Source organism: Somniosus microcephalus, chromosome 6 (assembly GCF_052327205.1).
Source record: "Somniosus microcephalus isolate GS21.2 chromosome 6, FLI_Smic_1.0, whole genome shotgun sequence".
Lineage (NCBI taxonomy): Eukaryota > Metazoa > Chordata > Chondrichthyes > Squaliformes > Somniosidae > Somniosus > Somniosus microcephalus.
In genome coordinates this window covers 91,219,614-91,238,651 of record NC_140992.1, presented here as the reverse complement: position 1 = coordinate 91,238,651, position 19,038 = coordinate 91,219,614, and the positions used below count along the sequence as shown (strand labels likewise).

The following is a 19,038-nucleotide window of genomic DNA, read 5'->3' as shown; positions in this document are numbered from 1 at the left end:
CGGTGAGGGGATGGCCAACACATGGCGACTCACTGTTGCCAGCATTCTCATCCAGAAGAGAACAGCTGTCAGCATGCCAGGGGACAGTGATGTGTGGATCCAGAGTGGTGATTCCACCCAAGTTAAGGGAGAGAGTGCTAAATGAGCTAAATGAAGGCCATCTGGGGGGAGTGAAAATGAAAAGCCTTGCTAGGGCTTATGTGTGGTGGCCGGGAATCGATCAACAAATCGAAGACCTAACCAAGAGCTGCTCAGGATGTCAGAAGGTCCAAAATGCACCACCACATGCCCCTCTACACCCATGGGAGTGGCCCTCCTCTCCATGGCAACGGGTGCATATTGATTTCGCTGGCCCATTCATGGACTCAATGTTCTTAATAGCAGTGGATGCTCATTCAAAGTGGCCTGAGGTGATAAAAATGTCCTCAACCACTGCAGAGAAAACGATTGCAGTCCTACGGACCATATTTGCCAGAAACGGCTTGCCAGAGCAGATTTGCTCTGATAATGGACTACAGTTTGTGTCCGAAGAGTTTTGAAAATTTATGAGAAGGAATGGGGTAAGGCATTACACACCCGCCCCGTATCATCCAGCCACAAATGGATTGGCTGAGAGGTTCATACAAACCTTTAAGAAGGCGATAAAGGCCATGTGCAACAATGAAATTCTACTACAGCATAAGGTGGACAATTTCTTATTAGCCTACCGAAACGCGACACATGCAGTTACCAACCAGACCCCGGCCATGATGTTCTTTAACCGAAGGTTGAGATCTCGTCTGGACTTGCTCAGACCAAATGTGTGAAGAAATGTTGAGGATAAACAATTCCAGCACATCAATGAGAAGCCGACAAGGAGCTTCAATGTAGGACAACCAGTCTTGGCCCGTGACTACCGAACAGAGAAATGGCAACCCGGAACGATATGCACAAGGCAGGGGCCATTAATGTACACAGTGGATGTCAGGGAGAACATTGTGAGACACCACGTTGATCAGATCTTAGCGTCACAGGAACGAGTCAACCCCATGTCTTGTGTACCTGGGGATGAATCCGACATACCGGTAGCATCTACCTCCGAACCAGTAGCAGTGGAACCCGATGAACTAACCGACGAAAAGGGGCCAGAATCGCCTCCGCACCAAGAACAAGAACCTCAGGAAAGGCGCTATCCCGAAAGGATCAGGAAGCCTCCCCAAAGACTGAATCTATAAATGGACTATTGTTGTTTAATGTACATGTTAAAGTGTTGATTGTTATTTGAATATTATAGGTACTACTAATCTAAAAGGGGAGGAATTGTAGTGTATGTACCTTTAAGAGAGAACTACTTTTACAGCTCCTGTATACTGTAGTACCGGCAGTGACCACACCTGTATATAAGCCTTGAGCATGCCTCTGTACCCCAGTCTTGAGACTACCCTACTCCAGTAAATACCTGTTGATTGTTAAGTTACAGCATCCGTGTGGTTATTGAAAAACATCATACTCTCAGAATCACGGATCTAACAGTAGTAGTTCACCAGCCCGAGGAACGACCTCAGTTGTGACACATTTTCCGGTGCTGGAGCCTTGACTACTGCCTCAATCTTTTCAGGAGACTTATGTAACCCCTCTTCATCGATAACGTAGCCACAATACGAGATCTGCCTCTGGAAAAACTCGCACTTGTGGCGATTAGCTCGTAGCCCATATTCCTTTAATCTAGTGAGCACCTTCTCCAAGTTGGCGAGGTGATCACTATCATTTTCGCCCGTGACCAGGATGTCGTCCAAATAACACTGGGTCCCTGGAATCCCTTGCAGGACTTGATCCATTGCCCTTTGCCAAATAGCCGGAGCCGATGCTACCCCGAACACCAGCCGGTTGTATTGGTAGAGACCTTTATGAGTGTTGATCGTGAGTTATTGTTTCGAGGCTTCTTCTACCTCCATTTGCAAGTACGCCTGGGCTAGATCAATTTTGGTGAAGCGTTTACCTCCAGATAGCGAGGCGAAAATATCCTCAATTCGTGGAAGCGGATATTGTACCGTGTGAAGGACTGGGTTCATTGTCACCTTAAAATCCCCACAGATGCGGACCTTCTTTGGTTCCCCAGGCATATTACTCAACGACCTCTTCATTACAGGAACGATGGGTGTAGCCCACTCGCTCCAGTCTACTTTGGACAGTACTCCTGCACGTTCCAACCCTTCCAGCTCTGCTTCGATGGCTGGTCGGATCGCATAAGGCGCTGGTCTGGCCTTAAGAAATTTTGGGCTTGCATTTTCATCTATTTTAATCGTTGCTGTTATGCCTTTTAGTGTTCCAAGTCCCTCCTGGAACACTTCTTTTGCGTCAGTTAGCATTTTTGACAGTCGTCCAGGTGTGATGTCGTCATCCTTTTTGGCCTCAACCTTCAGTGCCTGTATGGAATGCCAATCTAATTGTATTTTCCGGATCCATTCACGTCCTAGTAGTGGTGGTCCTCCATCTGGCAATACATATAGGTCCATTTTAGGTATTTCCTGGCCTTTGTATATCACTTTCACCCTTATTTTTCCTTTGGGGTAGACTTTTTGCCCCGTGTACGTCTTCAAGACAATCTCTGTAGCTTTCAAGGGTATATGTGAAAATAGCCGCTTGTAGTCCCTTTGGTTTATGACTGTTAGGGCTGATCCTGTGTCCAATTCCATTTTCACTTGGACTCCGTCTATCTTGAGTGTAACCCAGATAGTCTGGTGATCCTCCATTTTGGTTACCTTATGTAGTTTCAGACAACCCAGCTCCTTGCTTCCGGAGTCTGTATCACTTTTCTGTTCGTCTGAACTACTGTCCATCACCTTATGTACCTTTTTGTACTTCTCCTGTGGAGATTTCTTGCTGTTGGTTTTCTTCCCAGACCTGCAGACTCTTGCTATGTGTCCTGCTTTTCCACACTGTCTGCACACTTGGTCCTTGAACCAACAATCCTTCTGTTCGTGTGTTGTTCTGCCGCAGCGATAACACTTCCCTGTTCCATAGGACATTTCATTGGTGCCATATTCTTGCGGTCTCCGTTGTATCTCTGCAGCGCCCCTTGCGGCTGCTTCGTGTGATACTGCCATGCTGAAAGCCTTGTCCAGCGTAAGATCCTTTTCTGATAGATGCCGTTTCTGGGTTATTTCACTTTGAAGCCCACACACAAACTTGTCCCTTAATGTATCTGCTAGTCCCACTCCAAACTGGCAGTGTTTCGATAGCTTGCGCAGTTCCGTTAAGTACTCAGCATTGCTTTCGTCTTTATGTTGGTTCCTTTTATGGAACTTAAATCTTTCTGCTATCAGCAGCGGTGTGGGGTTTAAGTGGTCCTGTAGGATTTCTACTATGCTTTCGAAATTCTTATTCACGGGCTTCTCTGGGGTTATTAGGTTTCGCAGAAAACCATAAGTTTTTGCACCCATGGAATTTAACAAAACCAGTGCTTTCCTAGCATCTGGCACTTCATTCGCCCTGCAGTACACCTCAATACGTTCCACATATGTCGCCCAATCTTCGACTTCATTGTCGAACGTAGAGATACTGCCACTCTTCGGCATCCCTGGGTGTGATTTAACGGCCAAAAATGGCGTCTCCCGCGCTCTCCCTTCTTCTCTGCTGGCACAAAATGGCGTCTCCCACACTCCTTTATTCCCGCGCTCGCCCTTCTTCTCCGCTGCGGCTTCTAAAAATGGCGTCTCCCGCGTTCTTCCTTCTCCGCGGCTCAATGGCATCTCCCGCGCTCTCCCTTCTTCTCCCCACGGACACTGTTCAGCCCTTGAGCCCTGGCTGTGCTCTGCACATTTTTTTTTCTGTGCACCTTTCCCGTTTCCGCCGCTCGGTCCTGAACCCGACTGCTGTCCGGGAAGGGTCTGCGCTGTACCTGTTGTCAGTCTGTTGCTGATCGTCATGGCTGGGGAACCAAGCCCGGCTCTCCACAGCCTCCCCTGCGATGTTCACTCTCTGCCGGACGACTGGGCAGTTGCTCGTGGTCGACGCCCGTGCTTCTGGCCTCGACTTTCTTCCACCGCCCTCCTGGAGCAAATCCTCGAAGGGAAATGCAGAGTTGCAGGTAGATTCGAATCGACACTCGTCGCCACTGTTAGATCCGTGATTCTGAGAGTATGATGTCTTTCAATAACTACACAGATGCTGTAACTTAACAATCAACAGGTGTTTACTGGAGTAGGGTAGTCTCAAGACTGGGGGTACAGAGGCATGCTCAAGGCTTATATACAGGTGTGGTCACTGCCGGTACTACAGTATACAGGGGCTGTAAAAATAGTTCTCTCTTAAAGGTACATACCCTACAGAGGATACCCTCCACCGTGTTGTGTGGCACTACCACCGTGCTATATGGGACAGATTTCAAACTGATCTGGCAACTCAAAACTGGGCATCCATGAGACGCTGTGGGCCATCAGCAGCAGCAGAATTGTATTCAACCACAATCTGTAACCTCATGGCCCGGCATATCCCTCACTCTACCATTACCATCAAGCCGGGAGATCAACCCTGGTTTAACGAAGAGTGCAGGAGAGCATGCCGGGAACAGCACCAGGCATACCGAAAAATGAGGTGTCAACCTGGTGAGGCCACAACACAGGACTACTTGCATGCCAAACAATGGAAGCAACATGCAATAGGCAGAGCTAAGCGATCTCGCAACCATCCGATCAAATCAAAGCTCTGCAGTCCTGCCACATCCAGTCGTGAGTGGTGGTGGACAATTAAACAGTTAACAGGAGGAGGAGGCTCCAAAAATATCCCCATCCTCAATGATGGTGGAGCCCAGCACGTGAGTGCAAAAGCCAAGGCTGAAGCATTTGCAACTATCTTCAGCCAGAAGTGCCGAGTGGATGATCCATCTCGGCCTCCTCCTGAGGTCCCCAGCATCACAGATGCCAGTCTTCAGCCCATTCAATTCACTCCACATGATGTCAAGAAACTGCTGAAGACACTGGATACTGCAAAGGCTATGGGCCCTGACAACATTCTGGCAATAGTACTGAAGACTTGTGCTCCAGAACTAGCCGCGCCCCTAGCCAAGCTGTTCCAGTACAGCTACAACACTGGCATCTACCCAGCAATGTGGAAAATTGCCCAAGTATGTCCTGTCCACAAAAAGCAGGACAAATCCGACCCGGCCAATTACCGTCCCATCAGTCTACTCTCAATCATCAGCAAAGTGTTGGAAGGTGTCGTCGACAGTGCTATCAAGCGGCACTTACTCAGCAATAACCTGCTAACTGACGCCCAGTTTGGGTTCCGCCAGGGCCACTCAGCTCCTGACCTCATTACAGCCTTGGTCCAAACATGGACAAAAGAGCTGAACTCAAGAGGTGAGGTGAGAGTGACTTCCCTTGACATCAAGGCAGCATTTGATCGAGTGTGGCATCAAGGAGCCCTAGCAAAACTGAAGTCAATGGGAATCAAGGGGAAAACTCTCCATTGGTTGGAATCATACCTAGCACAAAGGAAGTTGGCTGTGGTTGTTGGAGGTCATTCATCTCAATCACATGACATCACTGCAGGAGTTCCTCAGGGCAGTGTCCTAGGCCCAACCATCTTCAGCTGTTTCATCAATGACCTTCCCTCCATCATAAGGTCAGAAGTGGGGTTGTTCGCTGATGATTGCACACTGTTCAGCACCATTCGAGACTCGTCAGATACTGACGCAGTCCGTGTCCATGTGCAGCAAGACCTGGACAACATTCAGACTTGGGCTGACAAGTGGCAAGTAACATTCGCACCACACAAGTGCCAGGCAATGACCATCTCCAACAAGCGAGACTCTAACCATCTCCCCTTGACATTCAATGGCATTACCATCGCTGAATCCCCCACTATCAACATCCTGGGGGTTACCATTGATCAGAAACTGAACTGGACCAGCCATATAAATACTGTGGCTACAAGAGTAGGCCAGAGGCTGGGAATTCTGCGGCGAGTGTCTCACCTCCTGACTCCCCAAAGCCTTTCCACCATCTACAAGGCACAAGTCAGGAGTGTGATGGAATACTCTCCACTTGCCTAGATGAGTGCAGCTCCAACAACACTCAAGAAGCTCGACACCATTCAGGATAAAGCAGCCCGCTTGATTGGCACTTCATCCACCACCTTCAACATTCACTCCCTCCACCACGGCGCACTGTGGCTGCAGTGTGTACCGTCTGCAAGATGCACTGCAGCAACTCGCCAAAGCTCCTTCAACAGCACCTTCCAAACCCGCGACCTCTACCACTTAGAAGGACAAGGGCAGCAGACGCATGGGAACATCACCACCTACAAGTTCCCCTCCAAGCCACACACCATCCTGACTTGGACCTGTATCGCCGTTCCTTCACGGTCGCTGGGCCAAAATCCTGGAACTCCCTTCCTAACAGCATTGTGGGTGTGCCTACACCATATGGACTGCAGCGGTTCAAGAAGGCGGCTCACCACCATCTTCTCAAGGGCAATTAGGGATGGGCACTAAATGCAGGCCTAGCCAGCCAGTGACGCCCACATCCCATCAATGAATAAAAAAAAATTTTTTTTAATTGGAAGGAAGCCTCAAAATACCATTAAGTTGGCTCTTCAAGTCATTCAATGATCTCCCCCACCGCTTGGTGTCGGGTCAGTTCTCCGCTGACAGACCCAACACCTGGGAGACTCACATGGAGGCGGGTTGACAGCGGGTTTCCTACCTGCTATCAATCTTTGCTATTTTGACAGCAGACCCGCCTCCAAACCTGCACTCTGAGCACTGGCAAAACCCAGCCTTTTGTGACTGTATACTCAATGTTTGCTGTTGACAGGGTGAGGTAGATGGAAAGTTGCAACTGGAAAGATTGCTTTCCTTTTGCATATTTTACATCAAAACTTCACATTGTCAGTGGTCATTGGTCTCCAGGTTGAAAAATCTAACACAAATTGCACCCACTCTAATGCATGTACTTTCATGGTTTTTACTATTTTGTCAAGTGTGACTTATTAGTCTCACACTTTCTCGGATGTACAGAAACATAAACTGTTGCTAATGTCATAGTGCTGTGAATGTCACTGAACCACTTAGTTGGTATAAATTCTGTCCTGACTTGTTGGAACGAGGGATTTAAACACATTTTGTTCAGAGTGCAGACTTCCAAATTCTTAAACAGTGCTTAAACAATATTTTCGTTAACATTAACCATTTGAATTTCATGACCGTGTGTTTATTGTAAGAGGTTTTGTGACAGGTTCTTGATGCAAAATCTCTAAATCAGGCTGGGAAAACCATTTGTTATAAGGAGGAGAATGTAATGAAAAATTTTAGGATCAGAATTCCATTGTATATGTTGATCATGTTTCAAAGTAATAAGATTTGCTATCAGTGTGTGAACAGGTAAATCAATTTCTCAATAAAGTCTCCAACAAGTCTTGTGTGACAATAAATCAAATGTGTATTTTATGAAATTATAATGAAAGATGTGTTACACACGGTATGCTCACAATCTAAGACACTGAAATCTAATCTGAAGAAGATGATTTTTTGAACATTAGCAGTTTTTATGATGTGCAGGTTAAAGTGCTTAATGAAGCATAGGTGACAATAAACACACAATCTCATTCATTATATTACATATTTTAAATTTTCTATGAACACTAATAGTAAACTAAACATATCCCAGTGTTCATTAATGAATTCACTACTGAGCTTACGATTATCCCTCATTAGAATGGTCATGAGAAAATACTTTCACTGAGTCATTAGCATTAGGAACTATTGGAGCAGACATGTATGGATTTCCTCAACAACAGGCTAACCTTCAACAATCCCAAAACTTTAAAGGAGCATTACTGGTCTAGTAAAATCACCCGCATTGCACTTTCCCAGGCTGCTAAACACTGGGCTTAGCAAAGAGATGAGAACATATGAAGAGATCATTCAGCCCATTGAGCTCTGAGTCCGAAGGTTGTGGGTTCAAGTCCCAATCCAGAGGCCTGAGCCCAAAATCTAGGCAGACACTCCAGTGCAGTACTGTTGGAGGTGCTGCCTTTCGAATAAGACGTTAAACCGAGGTCCTGTCTCTCCTCTCAGGTGTACATAAAAGATCCCACGGCACTATTTGAAGAAGGTGGTGGTGAGCCGCCTTCTTGAACCACTGCAGTCCGTGTGGTGAAGGTACTCCCACAGTGCTGTTAGGGAGGGAGGTCCAGGATTTTGACCCAGCGATGATGAAGGAACAGCAATATACTTGTAAGTCAGGATGGTGTGTGACTTGGAGGGGAACTTGGAGGTGGTGGTGTTCTCATGCGCCTGCTGCCCTTGTTCTTCAAGGTGGAAGAGGTCATGGGTTTGGGAGGTGCTGCCGAAGAAGCCTTGGTGAGTTGCTGCGCTGCATCTTGTAGGTGGTACACACTGCAGCCACGGTACGCCGGTGGTGGAGGGAGTGAATGTTTAAGGTGGTGGATGGGCTGCCAATCAAACGGGCTGCTTTGTCCTGGATGGTATCAAGCTTCTTGAGTGTTGTTGGAGCTGCACTCATCCAGGCAAGCGGAGAGTATTCCATCACACTCCTTACTTGTGCCTTGCAGATGGTGGAAAGGCTTTGGGGAGTCAGGAGGTGAGACATGCGCTGCATAATACTTAGCCTCTGACCTGCTTTTGTTGCCATAGTATTTATGTGGCTGGTTCAGTTAAGTTTCTAGTCAATGGTGACCTCCAGGATGTTGATAGTGGGGGATTCAGCGATGGTAATGCCGTTGAATGTCAAGGGGAGGTGGTTAGACTCTCGCTTGTTGGAGATAGTCATTGCCTGGCACTTCTGTGGCGCGAATGTTACCTGCCACTTATCAGCCCAAGCCTGAATGTCGTCCAGGTCTTGTTGCATGCGGGCATGGACTGCTTCATTATCTGAGGAGTTGTGAATGGCGCTGAGCACTGTGCAGTCATCAGCGAACATCCCCATTTCTGACCTTATGTTGGAGGGAAAGTCATTGATGAAGCAGCTGAAGATGGTTGGGCCTAGGACACTGCCCTGAGGAAGTCCTGCAGCGATGTCCTGGGGCTGTGATGATTGACTTTCAACCACCACAACCATCTTCCTTTGTGCTAGGTATGACTCCAGCCAGTGGAGCGTTTTCCCCCTGATTCCCATTGACTTCAGTTTTACTAGGGCTCCTTGATGCCACACTCGGTCAAATGCTGCCTTGATGTAAAGGGCTGTCACTCTCAACTCACATCTGGAATTCAGCTGCTGTGTCTATGTTTGGACCAAGGCTGTAATGCGGTCGGGGGCCGAGTGGTCTTGGCGGAACCCAAACTGGGCATCAGTGAGCAGGTTATTGGTGAGTAAGTGCTGCTTGATAGCACTGTCGATGGCACCTTCCATCACTTTGCTGATGATTGAGAGTAGACTGATGGGGTGGTAATTGGCTGGGTTGGATTTGTCCTGCTTTTTGTGGGCAGGATATACCTGGGCAGTTTTCCACAATTGTCGGATAGATGCCAGTGTTGTAGCTGTACAGGAACAGGTTGGCTAGAGGCGCGGCTAGTTCTGGAGCACAAGTCTTCAGCGCGACAGCCGAGATGTTGTCGGAGCCCATAGCCTTTGCTATATCCAGTGCACTCAGCCATTTCTTGATATCACGTGGAGTGAATCGAATTGGCTGAAGACTGGCTTCTGTGATGGTGGGGACCTCAGGAGTAGGCCGATATGGATCATCCACTCGGCACTTCTGGTCATTATCTCATTGCTGTTTGTGGGACCTTGCTGTGCGCAAATTGGCTGCCGTGTTTCCTACATTACAATAGTGACTACACTTCAAAAGTACTTCATTGGCTGTAAAGCACTTTGGGACATCCTGAGGTCATGAAAGACGCTATAAAAATCCAAGTCTTTCTTTGTTTAGCTCCCTCATCATGAGTTCAAATTGTATTTTGAATTACCCCAATGTTTTTGTATCCATTACCTTGCTTGATAAATTAATCCAAGCATAATTCACTCTTGGTAAGGAGATTTTCCAAATACTTTCTCTAAATTTATTTTTCACTCATTTCCATTTATGTTCTTTAGTTCTACGTTATTTTAAAGCTCATTTCAAAGTATTACTTTTCTATAACATTTGATATGATTGATAGCACAAACATATCTTCATGCCCCTGATTCCAGCTGTGCCTCCAGTACCTTTTATTATTTCTCCTTTCCTGCGTCTTAAGTGTTATTTTTATAATAGAGCTTCTCCGATTAAGAGGATGGGCTTGTGTCTGCTCCCAGGACATCACAAACGCTGCTGCATATCTGCCTGCTAAGGGATGTGTGAAGTGACTTGTTCTCCAGTTTTCTTTCCCTCCCTTTGAAAAAATGTCTAGCCTAAACTTGCATGATGGATTGGTTCAGCTGGTAAGATTCTCTCCTTTGACTCAGAAAGATGTGGGTTCAAACCCCACTCCAGCACCTGCGTTCATAATCTTGGCTGCCCCTCCTGTGCAATACTGAGAAGGGCTGCATTGTCCTTTGGATGAGATGTTAAATCCAGGTACAACATGCCTACTCTAGTGGTTCAAGTGGATGTTCAAGATCCTGTAGCATTATTTGAAGAAGAGCAGGAGGTTCCTGCCCTGGCCAATGCTCCTCCTTGAACTAATACCACTCAAATCAAAATAGAGAAATCCCTTATTCATATTACAGGTGTATTATTTGTGCTGAATGCCCATGAAATATTGTTTGTGCAGAATGCCTACACAACAATAGTCACTGCACTGAAAAAGTAATTCATTTTGTGAAATGCTTTGAGACATGTTGTCATGTTAAGGTGCTATGTGAACACAATTATTATTATAGCTTTCCCTTTTTGGGGCAGTTGATATCAGGAGATCACCTAGACAGTGCTTGGAGTAATAGCAACGTTTCCTCGACCTACATAATTTATCAATTTTGATTGCAACCTAAGGGAGAGAGAAAACTTTTCAAAAAGTCCATTCTATAACAGCAAGCAGTGAAAATTTCCCTCAGGAATCAATGCAGAAACTCTTTCAGACAAATTTTTTACACAAGCAGTTCCTGAGTAAAGTTTCTTCAACAATACGGTACCACATCTTCAATCTACTTTCGACTGAAGCATGGCAAAATATCTTTTGTTCAGTTCGCTGGTTTGTCTCGCTAACCCCGAAGGGCATGCATTTAAAATAATTGTCTCGACAGATTCTTGCGCAGAATGGCTTTGTTCTATAAAATGAGCACTTAGGAGGCATGAAGAATGGTATTAATTTTCAGTCAGTCCTTTGTAAATGCTCATCCTTGATGAGGTAAGAGGATTGACTATGCTTTTGTGAGGGAGAGGAAGAAGTCCAGGGATTATTTTCAGAACACACTTGGGTCAGCAGCACTGTTTCTTGTTGAGCAATTATTTTTGGGAAGAAATTCCACGGTTTTTATACTGGCAAATAAAATTGAATTGAATTGAATTGATGAAGTATTGTTCAAACACATGAATCTGTGCTACAAAGCGCAGTCACTAAAATAATTTTTTATAAGCTTTCAAATTTCAATGTTGGAACTTAACCAATTTAAATAGTCTAATTCTGCACCAATGCAGGTGCCCTCCCCAGTGTGCAAATCCAGACTGTTCGATATATCCACAAAAACTATAAACAGGCATAATTTAAAGTTTTAAAAATCACACGCTTTGTCAGTAGTCTTCAGCTTTATTCTGAGAAAAATACTAATTTGAATCACCTCATTACATGGCAATGGTTGGGGGGGGAGGGGGACGGTGGGTGGTAAGGAACTGTTTAGTCATTGATACTCCAGCCATCATGGTGTGAGCAGGCTTGATGGACCAGTTGGTCTTTACCTGCTTGTCAATTTAGTATGTTCATATGTATTCATAAAACTAAACAGCCAACAAAAAACAACCTGTTTTATGCTAACTACTGATTGATTTTTTTGATGCAGGTACTTGCTGAGGCTATTTTAAGATTTGACTAGTCGATTAGCAGGGGGACAACTAGCCAAGCCTGATTTTGTTTACCAGTATTAAATGGATAGTAGTAGCAGAGTGGAGTTTGACTGGCAGATGTCCATGGATGAGGTGAAGCCCATGCTTGCAATCCTGCTGGTAAAATGAAAAAATAGATTGAATGTAAACATCATTTTAATACCTTAAAGAGAAAACTGAAAAATCAGGAATAATGCGGGAGCAGCGGCGCTATAAAGAGCACGAGAGGAGCGGGAGCAGCGGCACAATAAAGAGCACGAGAGAAGCAATGAGAGGAGCGGCGAGAGGAGTGGGAGCAGTGGCGCTAGACAGAGCCTTCAAACAGAAAAATCAAGGAGTGACATCACAGGGCAGCAGGGACCTGAGCGAGAGCGGAGGTGGAGCAAATAAACAGCGCGGCGGAGGAAGGCTCGAGAGCGGAGGCAGTGGACCTAAGCAGGAGCAACTCAACAAAGGCAGCATTTGAAAGAGTGAGGTCGGCACAAGGGAAGGAGCTGATTGGTGAGTAGCTGGTAAGTGTTTCTAGTTAATAGTCTATAAAGTAAAAGTATGGCAGAGCAGCTCAGCCCCGTGGAATGCACATCCTGTGCCATGTGGGAAGTCTTGGACACTTCTCGTGGCCTGGATGACCATGTGTGCGGGAACTGTTGCCAGCTTCAGAGCTTGAACGGCAGCTGGAGTCACTGCTGTGCAACCCCGAGGCTGAGAACTTCTTGGATAGCACATTTCAGGAGGTGGTCACCCCGCAGCTTAACAATGTGCAGGCAGAGAGGGAATGGGTGACGGCCAGACAGAAGAGGAGGACCAGGCAGGTAGGACAGGAATCCCCTGAGTGCATCTTGCTCGCTAACCAGTTTTCATCTCTGAATACTGGTGGGGGCGATGGTTCCTCTGGGGAGTGCAGCAAGAGCCAAGTCCACGGCATCATGGGTGGCTCAGCTGCACAGCAGGGGGAGGAAGAAGTGTGGAAGAGCAATAGTCATAGGGAATTTGATAGTTAGGGGAGCAGACAGATGTTTCTGCGGCCGCAGACGTGACTCCAGGATGGTATGTTGCCTCCCTGGTGCCAGGGTCAAGGATGTCACTGAGCAGCTGCTGGACATTCTGAGGGGGGGAGGGGTAACAGCCAGAGGTCGTGGTCCATATCGGTACCAACGACATAGGTAGAAAGAGGGACGAGGTCCTGTAGGCAGATTTTAGGGAGCTAGGAAAGAGATTAAAAAGCAGGACCTCAAAGGTAGTAATCTCCGGATTACTCCCGGTGCCACTTGCTAGTGATTACAGAAATAGGAGGATAGAGCAGATTAATGCGTGGCTGAAGAGATGGTGCAGGAGGGAGGACTTAAAATTCCTGAGGCATTGGGACCATTTCTGGGGGAGGTGGGACCTGTACAAGCCGGACAGGTTGCACCTCAACAGGACTAGCACCAATATCCTTGTGGGGGGTTTGCTAGTGTTGTTGGGGAGGGTTTAACTAGCTTTATAGGGGGATGGGAACCTGAGAGTAGATTGAGAAGGGAGAGAAGCAAAGCTGGAAATGGAAGGCAGAAAATTAGTAAGCGAGTTTGGAAGGTGGAGAAAACAAAGGCGAGAAAATAGACAACAAGGGAGTTTGACAGTGCTAAATAGTATATACTTCAATGCAAGGAGTCTAGGGAATAAAGCAGATGAGCTGAGGGCACAGATAGACAAGTGGGAGTATGATATTATAGTTATTACTGAGACATGGCTGAAAGAAGGGCAGGAGTGGCAGTTCAACATTCCTGGTTACAGGGTTTTCAGACAAGATAGAGAGGGGGATAAAAAAGGAGGGGGGGTCGCAATATTGATTAAAGAAACCATTACAGCTGTGAGGAGGGATGATATCTTAGTGTACTATAGACCCCCAAACAGTCAGATGGGGATAGAAGAGCAAATATGTAGGCAAATTTCTGAGACATGCAAAAATAGGGCAATAATAGTAGGGGATTTCAACTTCCCTAATATTAACTGGGATAAAATTGGTTTGAAAGGTTTAGAGGGAGCAGAATTCTTAAAATGCATTCAGGAGAACTTTATTAGCCAGTACGTAGCAAGCCCAACAAGAGAGGGAGGCGGTTCTGGACCTAGTTTTAGGGAATGAAGCTAGGCAGATGGAAAGGGTATCAGTGGGAGAGCATATTGGTGGTAGTGATCATAATTCAGTTAGATTTAGCTTGGTTATGGAAAAGGACAAGTCTAAACCAGGAATAAAAGTCTCAACTAGGGAAAAGCTAATTTTACTCAGCTGAGATGTGATTTAGCCAAAGTGGACTGGAGACAGAAACTTGAAGGTAAATCAGTGTCAGAGCAGTGGGAGGCATTCAAGGGGAGATAGTGAGGGTTCAGAGCAAGTATGTTCCCTTAAAGAAAAAGGGTGGGACTAACAAATCTAGAGCTCCCTGGATGTCAAGCGGCATACAGTGAAGAGATCGCAAAGTCTCTGTTTGAAGAATGGACTCAGTCGAGAATATTTTTGTGGACTTTATGGGCTGAGGGTGTGTTAGCTGGGTGGGCTTAACAAGGTCATTCAAGGGAAAATAGCGTGGATTGGCCACAAGTCAATGGAGGTGGGACAAAAACCCAACAAGTGGGAGTCCCACCTCCAAAAGCTCCCCATTGACAAAATCCAGCCCTTTGCGTCTATTTTAACAAAAGAGAGGGACGATGCAGAAATTGAAATCAGGGAGGAGGAGTGTGAAATATGAGATGAAATAAGCATAGTGAAAGAGGAAGTATTAAGGGGTTTAGCACCTTTGAAAGTTGATAAATGCCCAGGCCCAGATGAAATGTATCCCAGACTGTTAAGAGAAGTAAGAGAGGAAATGGCAGAGGCTCTGACCATCATTTTCCAATTCTCTCTGGCTACAGGTGTGGTGCTGGAGGACTGCTAATGTGGTACCGTTGTTTAAAAAGGGATAGACTGATTAATTACAGGCCAGTCAGCCTAACCTCGGTGGTGGGAAAATTATTGGAAAAAATTCTGAGGGACAGGATAAATCTTCATTTAGAAAGGCACAGATTAATCAGGAACAGTCAGCATGGATTTGTTGCGAGAAGGTCGTGTCTGACTAACTTCATTGAATTTTTTGAGGAGGTAACAAGGAGGGTCGATGAGGGTACTGCATTTGATGTTGTCTATATGGATTTTAGCAAGGCCTTTGATAAGGTCTCACACGGCAGACTGGTCACGAAAGTGAAAGCCCATGAGATCCAAGGCAAAGAGGTAAGTTGGATCCAAAATTGGCTCAGAGGCAGGAAACAAAGGGTAATAGTCAAAGGGTGTTTTTGTGACTGGAAGGCTGTTTCCAGTGGGGTTCTGCAGGGCTCAGTACTGGGTCCTTTGCTTTTTGTGGTATATGTCAATGATTTGGACTTGAATGTAGGAAGTATGATTAAGAAGTTTGCAGATGATACAAAAATTGGCCGTGTGGTTGATAATTAAGAAGAAAGTTGTAGACTGCAGGAAGATATCAATGGACTGGTCAGGTGGGCAGAACAGTGGCAAATGGAATTCAATCCGGAGAAGTGTGAGGTAATGCATTTGGGGAGGGCTAACAAGGCAAGGGAATACACTGTAAATGGTAGGACACTGAGAAGTGTAGAAGATCAGAGGGATCTTGGAGTGCATGTCCACAGATCCCTGAAGGTAGCAGGACAGGTAGATAAGATGGTTAAGAAGGCATACGGGATATTTGCCTTTATTAGTTGAGGCATAGAATATAAGAGCAGGGAGGTTATGCTTGAAATGTATAAAACACTAGTTAGGCCGCAGCTAGAGTACTGTGTGCAGTTCTGGTCACCACATTACAGGAAGGATGTGATAGCACTAGAGAGGGTGCAGGGGTGATTTACGAGGATGTTTCCTGGGCTGGGGAACTTTAGCTATGAGGAAAGATTGGATAGGCTGGGGTTGTTTTCTTTGGAACAGAGGAGGCTGAGGGGAGACCTAATTGAGGTGTATAAAATTCTGTGGCGGCAAGATAGAGTGGATAGGAAGGACCTATTTCCCAGAGGGGTCGATAACCAGGGGGCATAAATTTAAATTAATTGGTAGGAGGTTTAGAGGGGATTTGAGGAGAAATATTTTCACCCAGAAGGTGGTGGGGGTCTGGAACTCACTGCCTGAAAGGGTGGTAGAAGCAGAAACCCTCATCACATTTAAAAAATGCTTGGATATGCACTTGAAGTGTCGTAACCTACAAGGATATGGACAAAGTGCTGGAAAGTGGGATTCGGTTGGATAGCTCTTTGTCGGCCGGCACAGACAAGATGGGCCAAATGGCCTCCTTCTGTGCTGTAACTATGATTCTATGAATATAAAAAAGCAAAACTAAAAGTCCTTGAAAAGGGAAAGTACAAATGGGAACAGTACGAAGCAAACAAAACAAAAGGAAGGTTAAAATAAAACCAACCAAAAAATGAAATGAACAAAGGATAGAAAAGCATACAGGGGAAAAAGTCACAAGAATCAAATCAGAATAATGAAAGAGGCAAGGAAAGAAGGATTAGACAAACCAAAAATAAAGAGAACTTTAAAATAATTAAAATAGAAAGGAGAGAATATTATATACAAGAGGACGACTGAATGATCCAGACCAGAAAGGTGAAGTGATGAAATCAGAGAAAATAGTGATCCCGTAGGGCCTCACAGAACTGTCCAGAATAATATTACCAGCTTTAATGGAGGAATGAATCAAGCACACACGTTGTGCAGCGACCAATAGCTGTCATGTACCAAGAGCTTTGATCTGCAACCCTGTGGGAGGTGAGCTTGAGGTCATCAATATGTTACACATTTCAAGAATAAAGTTTTCCTTTGGCTGGGACTTTTGTATATTTAAACTTCCTGAAGGTTAAAAGGTCTCCATTGAGACTTCTGCAAGCTTCCAGGAGTGAAGTTAGGAAACACTTCTATACGCAAAGGGTGACAGAAGTTTGGAACTCTCTTCCGCAAACGGCAGTTGATTCCGGGTCAATTGTTAATTTTAAATCTGAGATTGATAGATTTTTGTTAACCAAAGGTATTAAGGGACATGGGGCAAAGGCGGGTATATGGAGTTAAGTCACAGATCAGCCATGATCTTATTGAATGGTGGAACAGGCTCGAGGGGCTAAATGGCCTACTCCTGTTCCTATGTTCCATACATTTTGCTTTATCATGTGGTAGTAACTGATAGGTTTCACTCACACAAGATTCTCCAACCATTGGCTGTGAAAAGCTGGGTAATCTAGTCCATAATTTTGTGTTTTTGCCTATTTACTCCCCTACTCTCCTGAAGATAATGTTCTGTTTCCATGACCCAAGATGCCTCACCCAAATGGCCATTTTTCATGTCTGAGCCTAGACAATGAATGTCAGCCGACTATTAGCCATACTTGGCATCACAACCAAGCCCAATTCTGATCACATCCAAACAGCACACATGCCCTTTCCAGCAATGGATAGCGATCAGAAGTAAGAGCCCCAACATGTTTTCCCCTCCCTAACCCAGGGTCCCTGAGGCCAATTGCAACACCCTTACTGCTTCTCCAGCTGAGAACAGCTAACTCAGCACTGAATGGGAATCAGTCCTGGGACCTTTTGACCTGTATAGCTCAATTATACACTGGCTTGTATTTTCTGTTATTGCAGCATCTGTGTGAATCTTCAGTGAGGTGGGTGTTCCAACTGCCACAAGGAAGCACCCTTAACCCCAGCTGATTTTCCACGGTCAGGGTAATTTCTTGGGGATGGGGACCGAGAGAGAAGAGGGTAAGGTGGAATAGGCTGCAGAGGGCTACTGCAGTGTAGTGTGGCCAGCAGCCTCTACTGCTAGGTTAACCTTTTTTCAGAAAATTGAAAATTAAAAAAGGCACCTAAGTGAATACAATCAATGGTCCTACAAAGGTTTCTGGGCAGTTAAAATTTTTTAAATGGTCTCTCCCGCTTGCCCGTAGCAATGCAGGGTGCAATGGATGATCAAGCATCCCTTGCACCTATCGTTGCTATAGCACAAATGACGGAAAATAAATTGGATGGCCTATTTGCATTACTTGCAATATGTCTGCCCATATGTAGACAGATGCATTGTATGTTCCCCCATCACTTCCAGTGGGAAACCCCAGAAGCGGCAGGGGAGTGCAGGTAGGCTGTGGAGCGACTCCCATGAGTTTGAGCTAAGCCAGGAGATGACGTAACCCACGCAGAAAATCCAGCCTAGTTCTTTGCCAACTGAGCTATTAGGGAGCAGAATAATGTCTTTCATATAGAGAACAGTGCGACATATCAGCTGCCAGGCAGTCTTGGTGAATATATTAAATGCATATGTTAGCCACTGTTTTAGTTTGTTTCACGGTGGTGTGTTGCATAATGTGTTATAATAGAATATGTTGAACCACATTCTACCTATCAGTTTGAAACAGATTGCCTACCAGGTAAACATTTTTATCACAACTATTTGACACATTCATTGACGTGTGAATTTTGTGTTTATCTCCCTGCAGTTGTACCAAGGCTAAAATTACTTTGTGGAGCGGATGTTTTGAAAACGTTTGACATTCCCAATCTGTGGAAGGACGAACACGTTGAGGAAATAGTTCAGAATTTTGGTCTGGTTTGCATTAGCCGTGGGGATGTAGATCCACAGAGATTTATTTACGAATCTGATATCCTCTTTAAACATAGGCACAACATCCATGTGGTGAGGGAGTGGGTACTGAATGATATAAGTGCCACTCACATACGCCGTGCTTTACACAGAGGCCACAGTGTGAAATACCTGCTCCCAGAAAGTGTCATTGACTATATTCAACAACACAATATATATACTGCAGAAAGTGAGCAGCAGAATATTGAGATCCTACAGCCACTAAAATCCCAGAGCAACATGATAAGCACACTAAATGATTAAAGTGTAATTGATAATTTAATTTGTGGGGGTCAACAAATGTTATGTAATTCATAACAACAAAACAGCTGTTTGAAAATGTCATATAGGTGTAGAAGAAATGAGGTTACATTATAACTGAATTTCTCTGTTATTACCTGAAAAAACAATTAAAATTCATTGGATACAA

The 19,038-nt window shown here is 45.3% G+C and overlaps 1 protein-coding gene across 1 annotated transcript in view; it reads left to right on the top strand.

Moving 5' to 3' along the window:
- Positions 1-19,038, top strand: part of nmnat3 (nicotinamide nucleotide adenylyltransferase 3) — a 105,681-nt gene extending 86,643 nt beyond the window's left edge. The window contains exon 5 of the mRNA XM_085990519.1: positions 18,466-19,038. Coding sequence (XP_085846645.1) covers positions 18,466-18,872 — 407 coding nt within the window. The 3' untranslated portion in view covers positions 18,873-19,038. The remainder of the gene's footprint in view (positions 1-18,465) is intronic.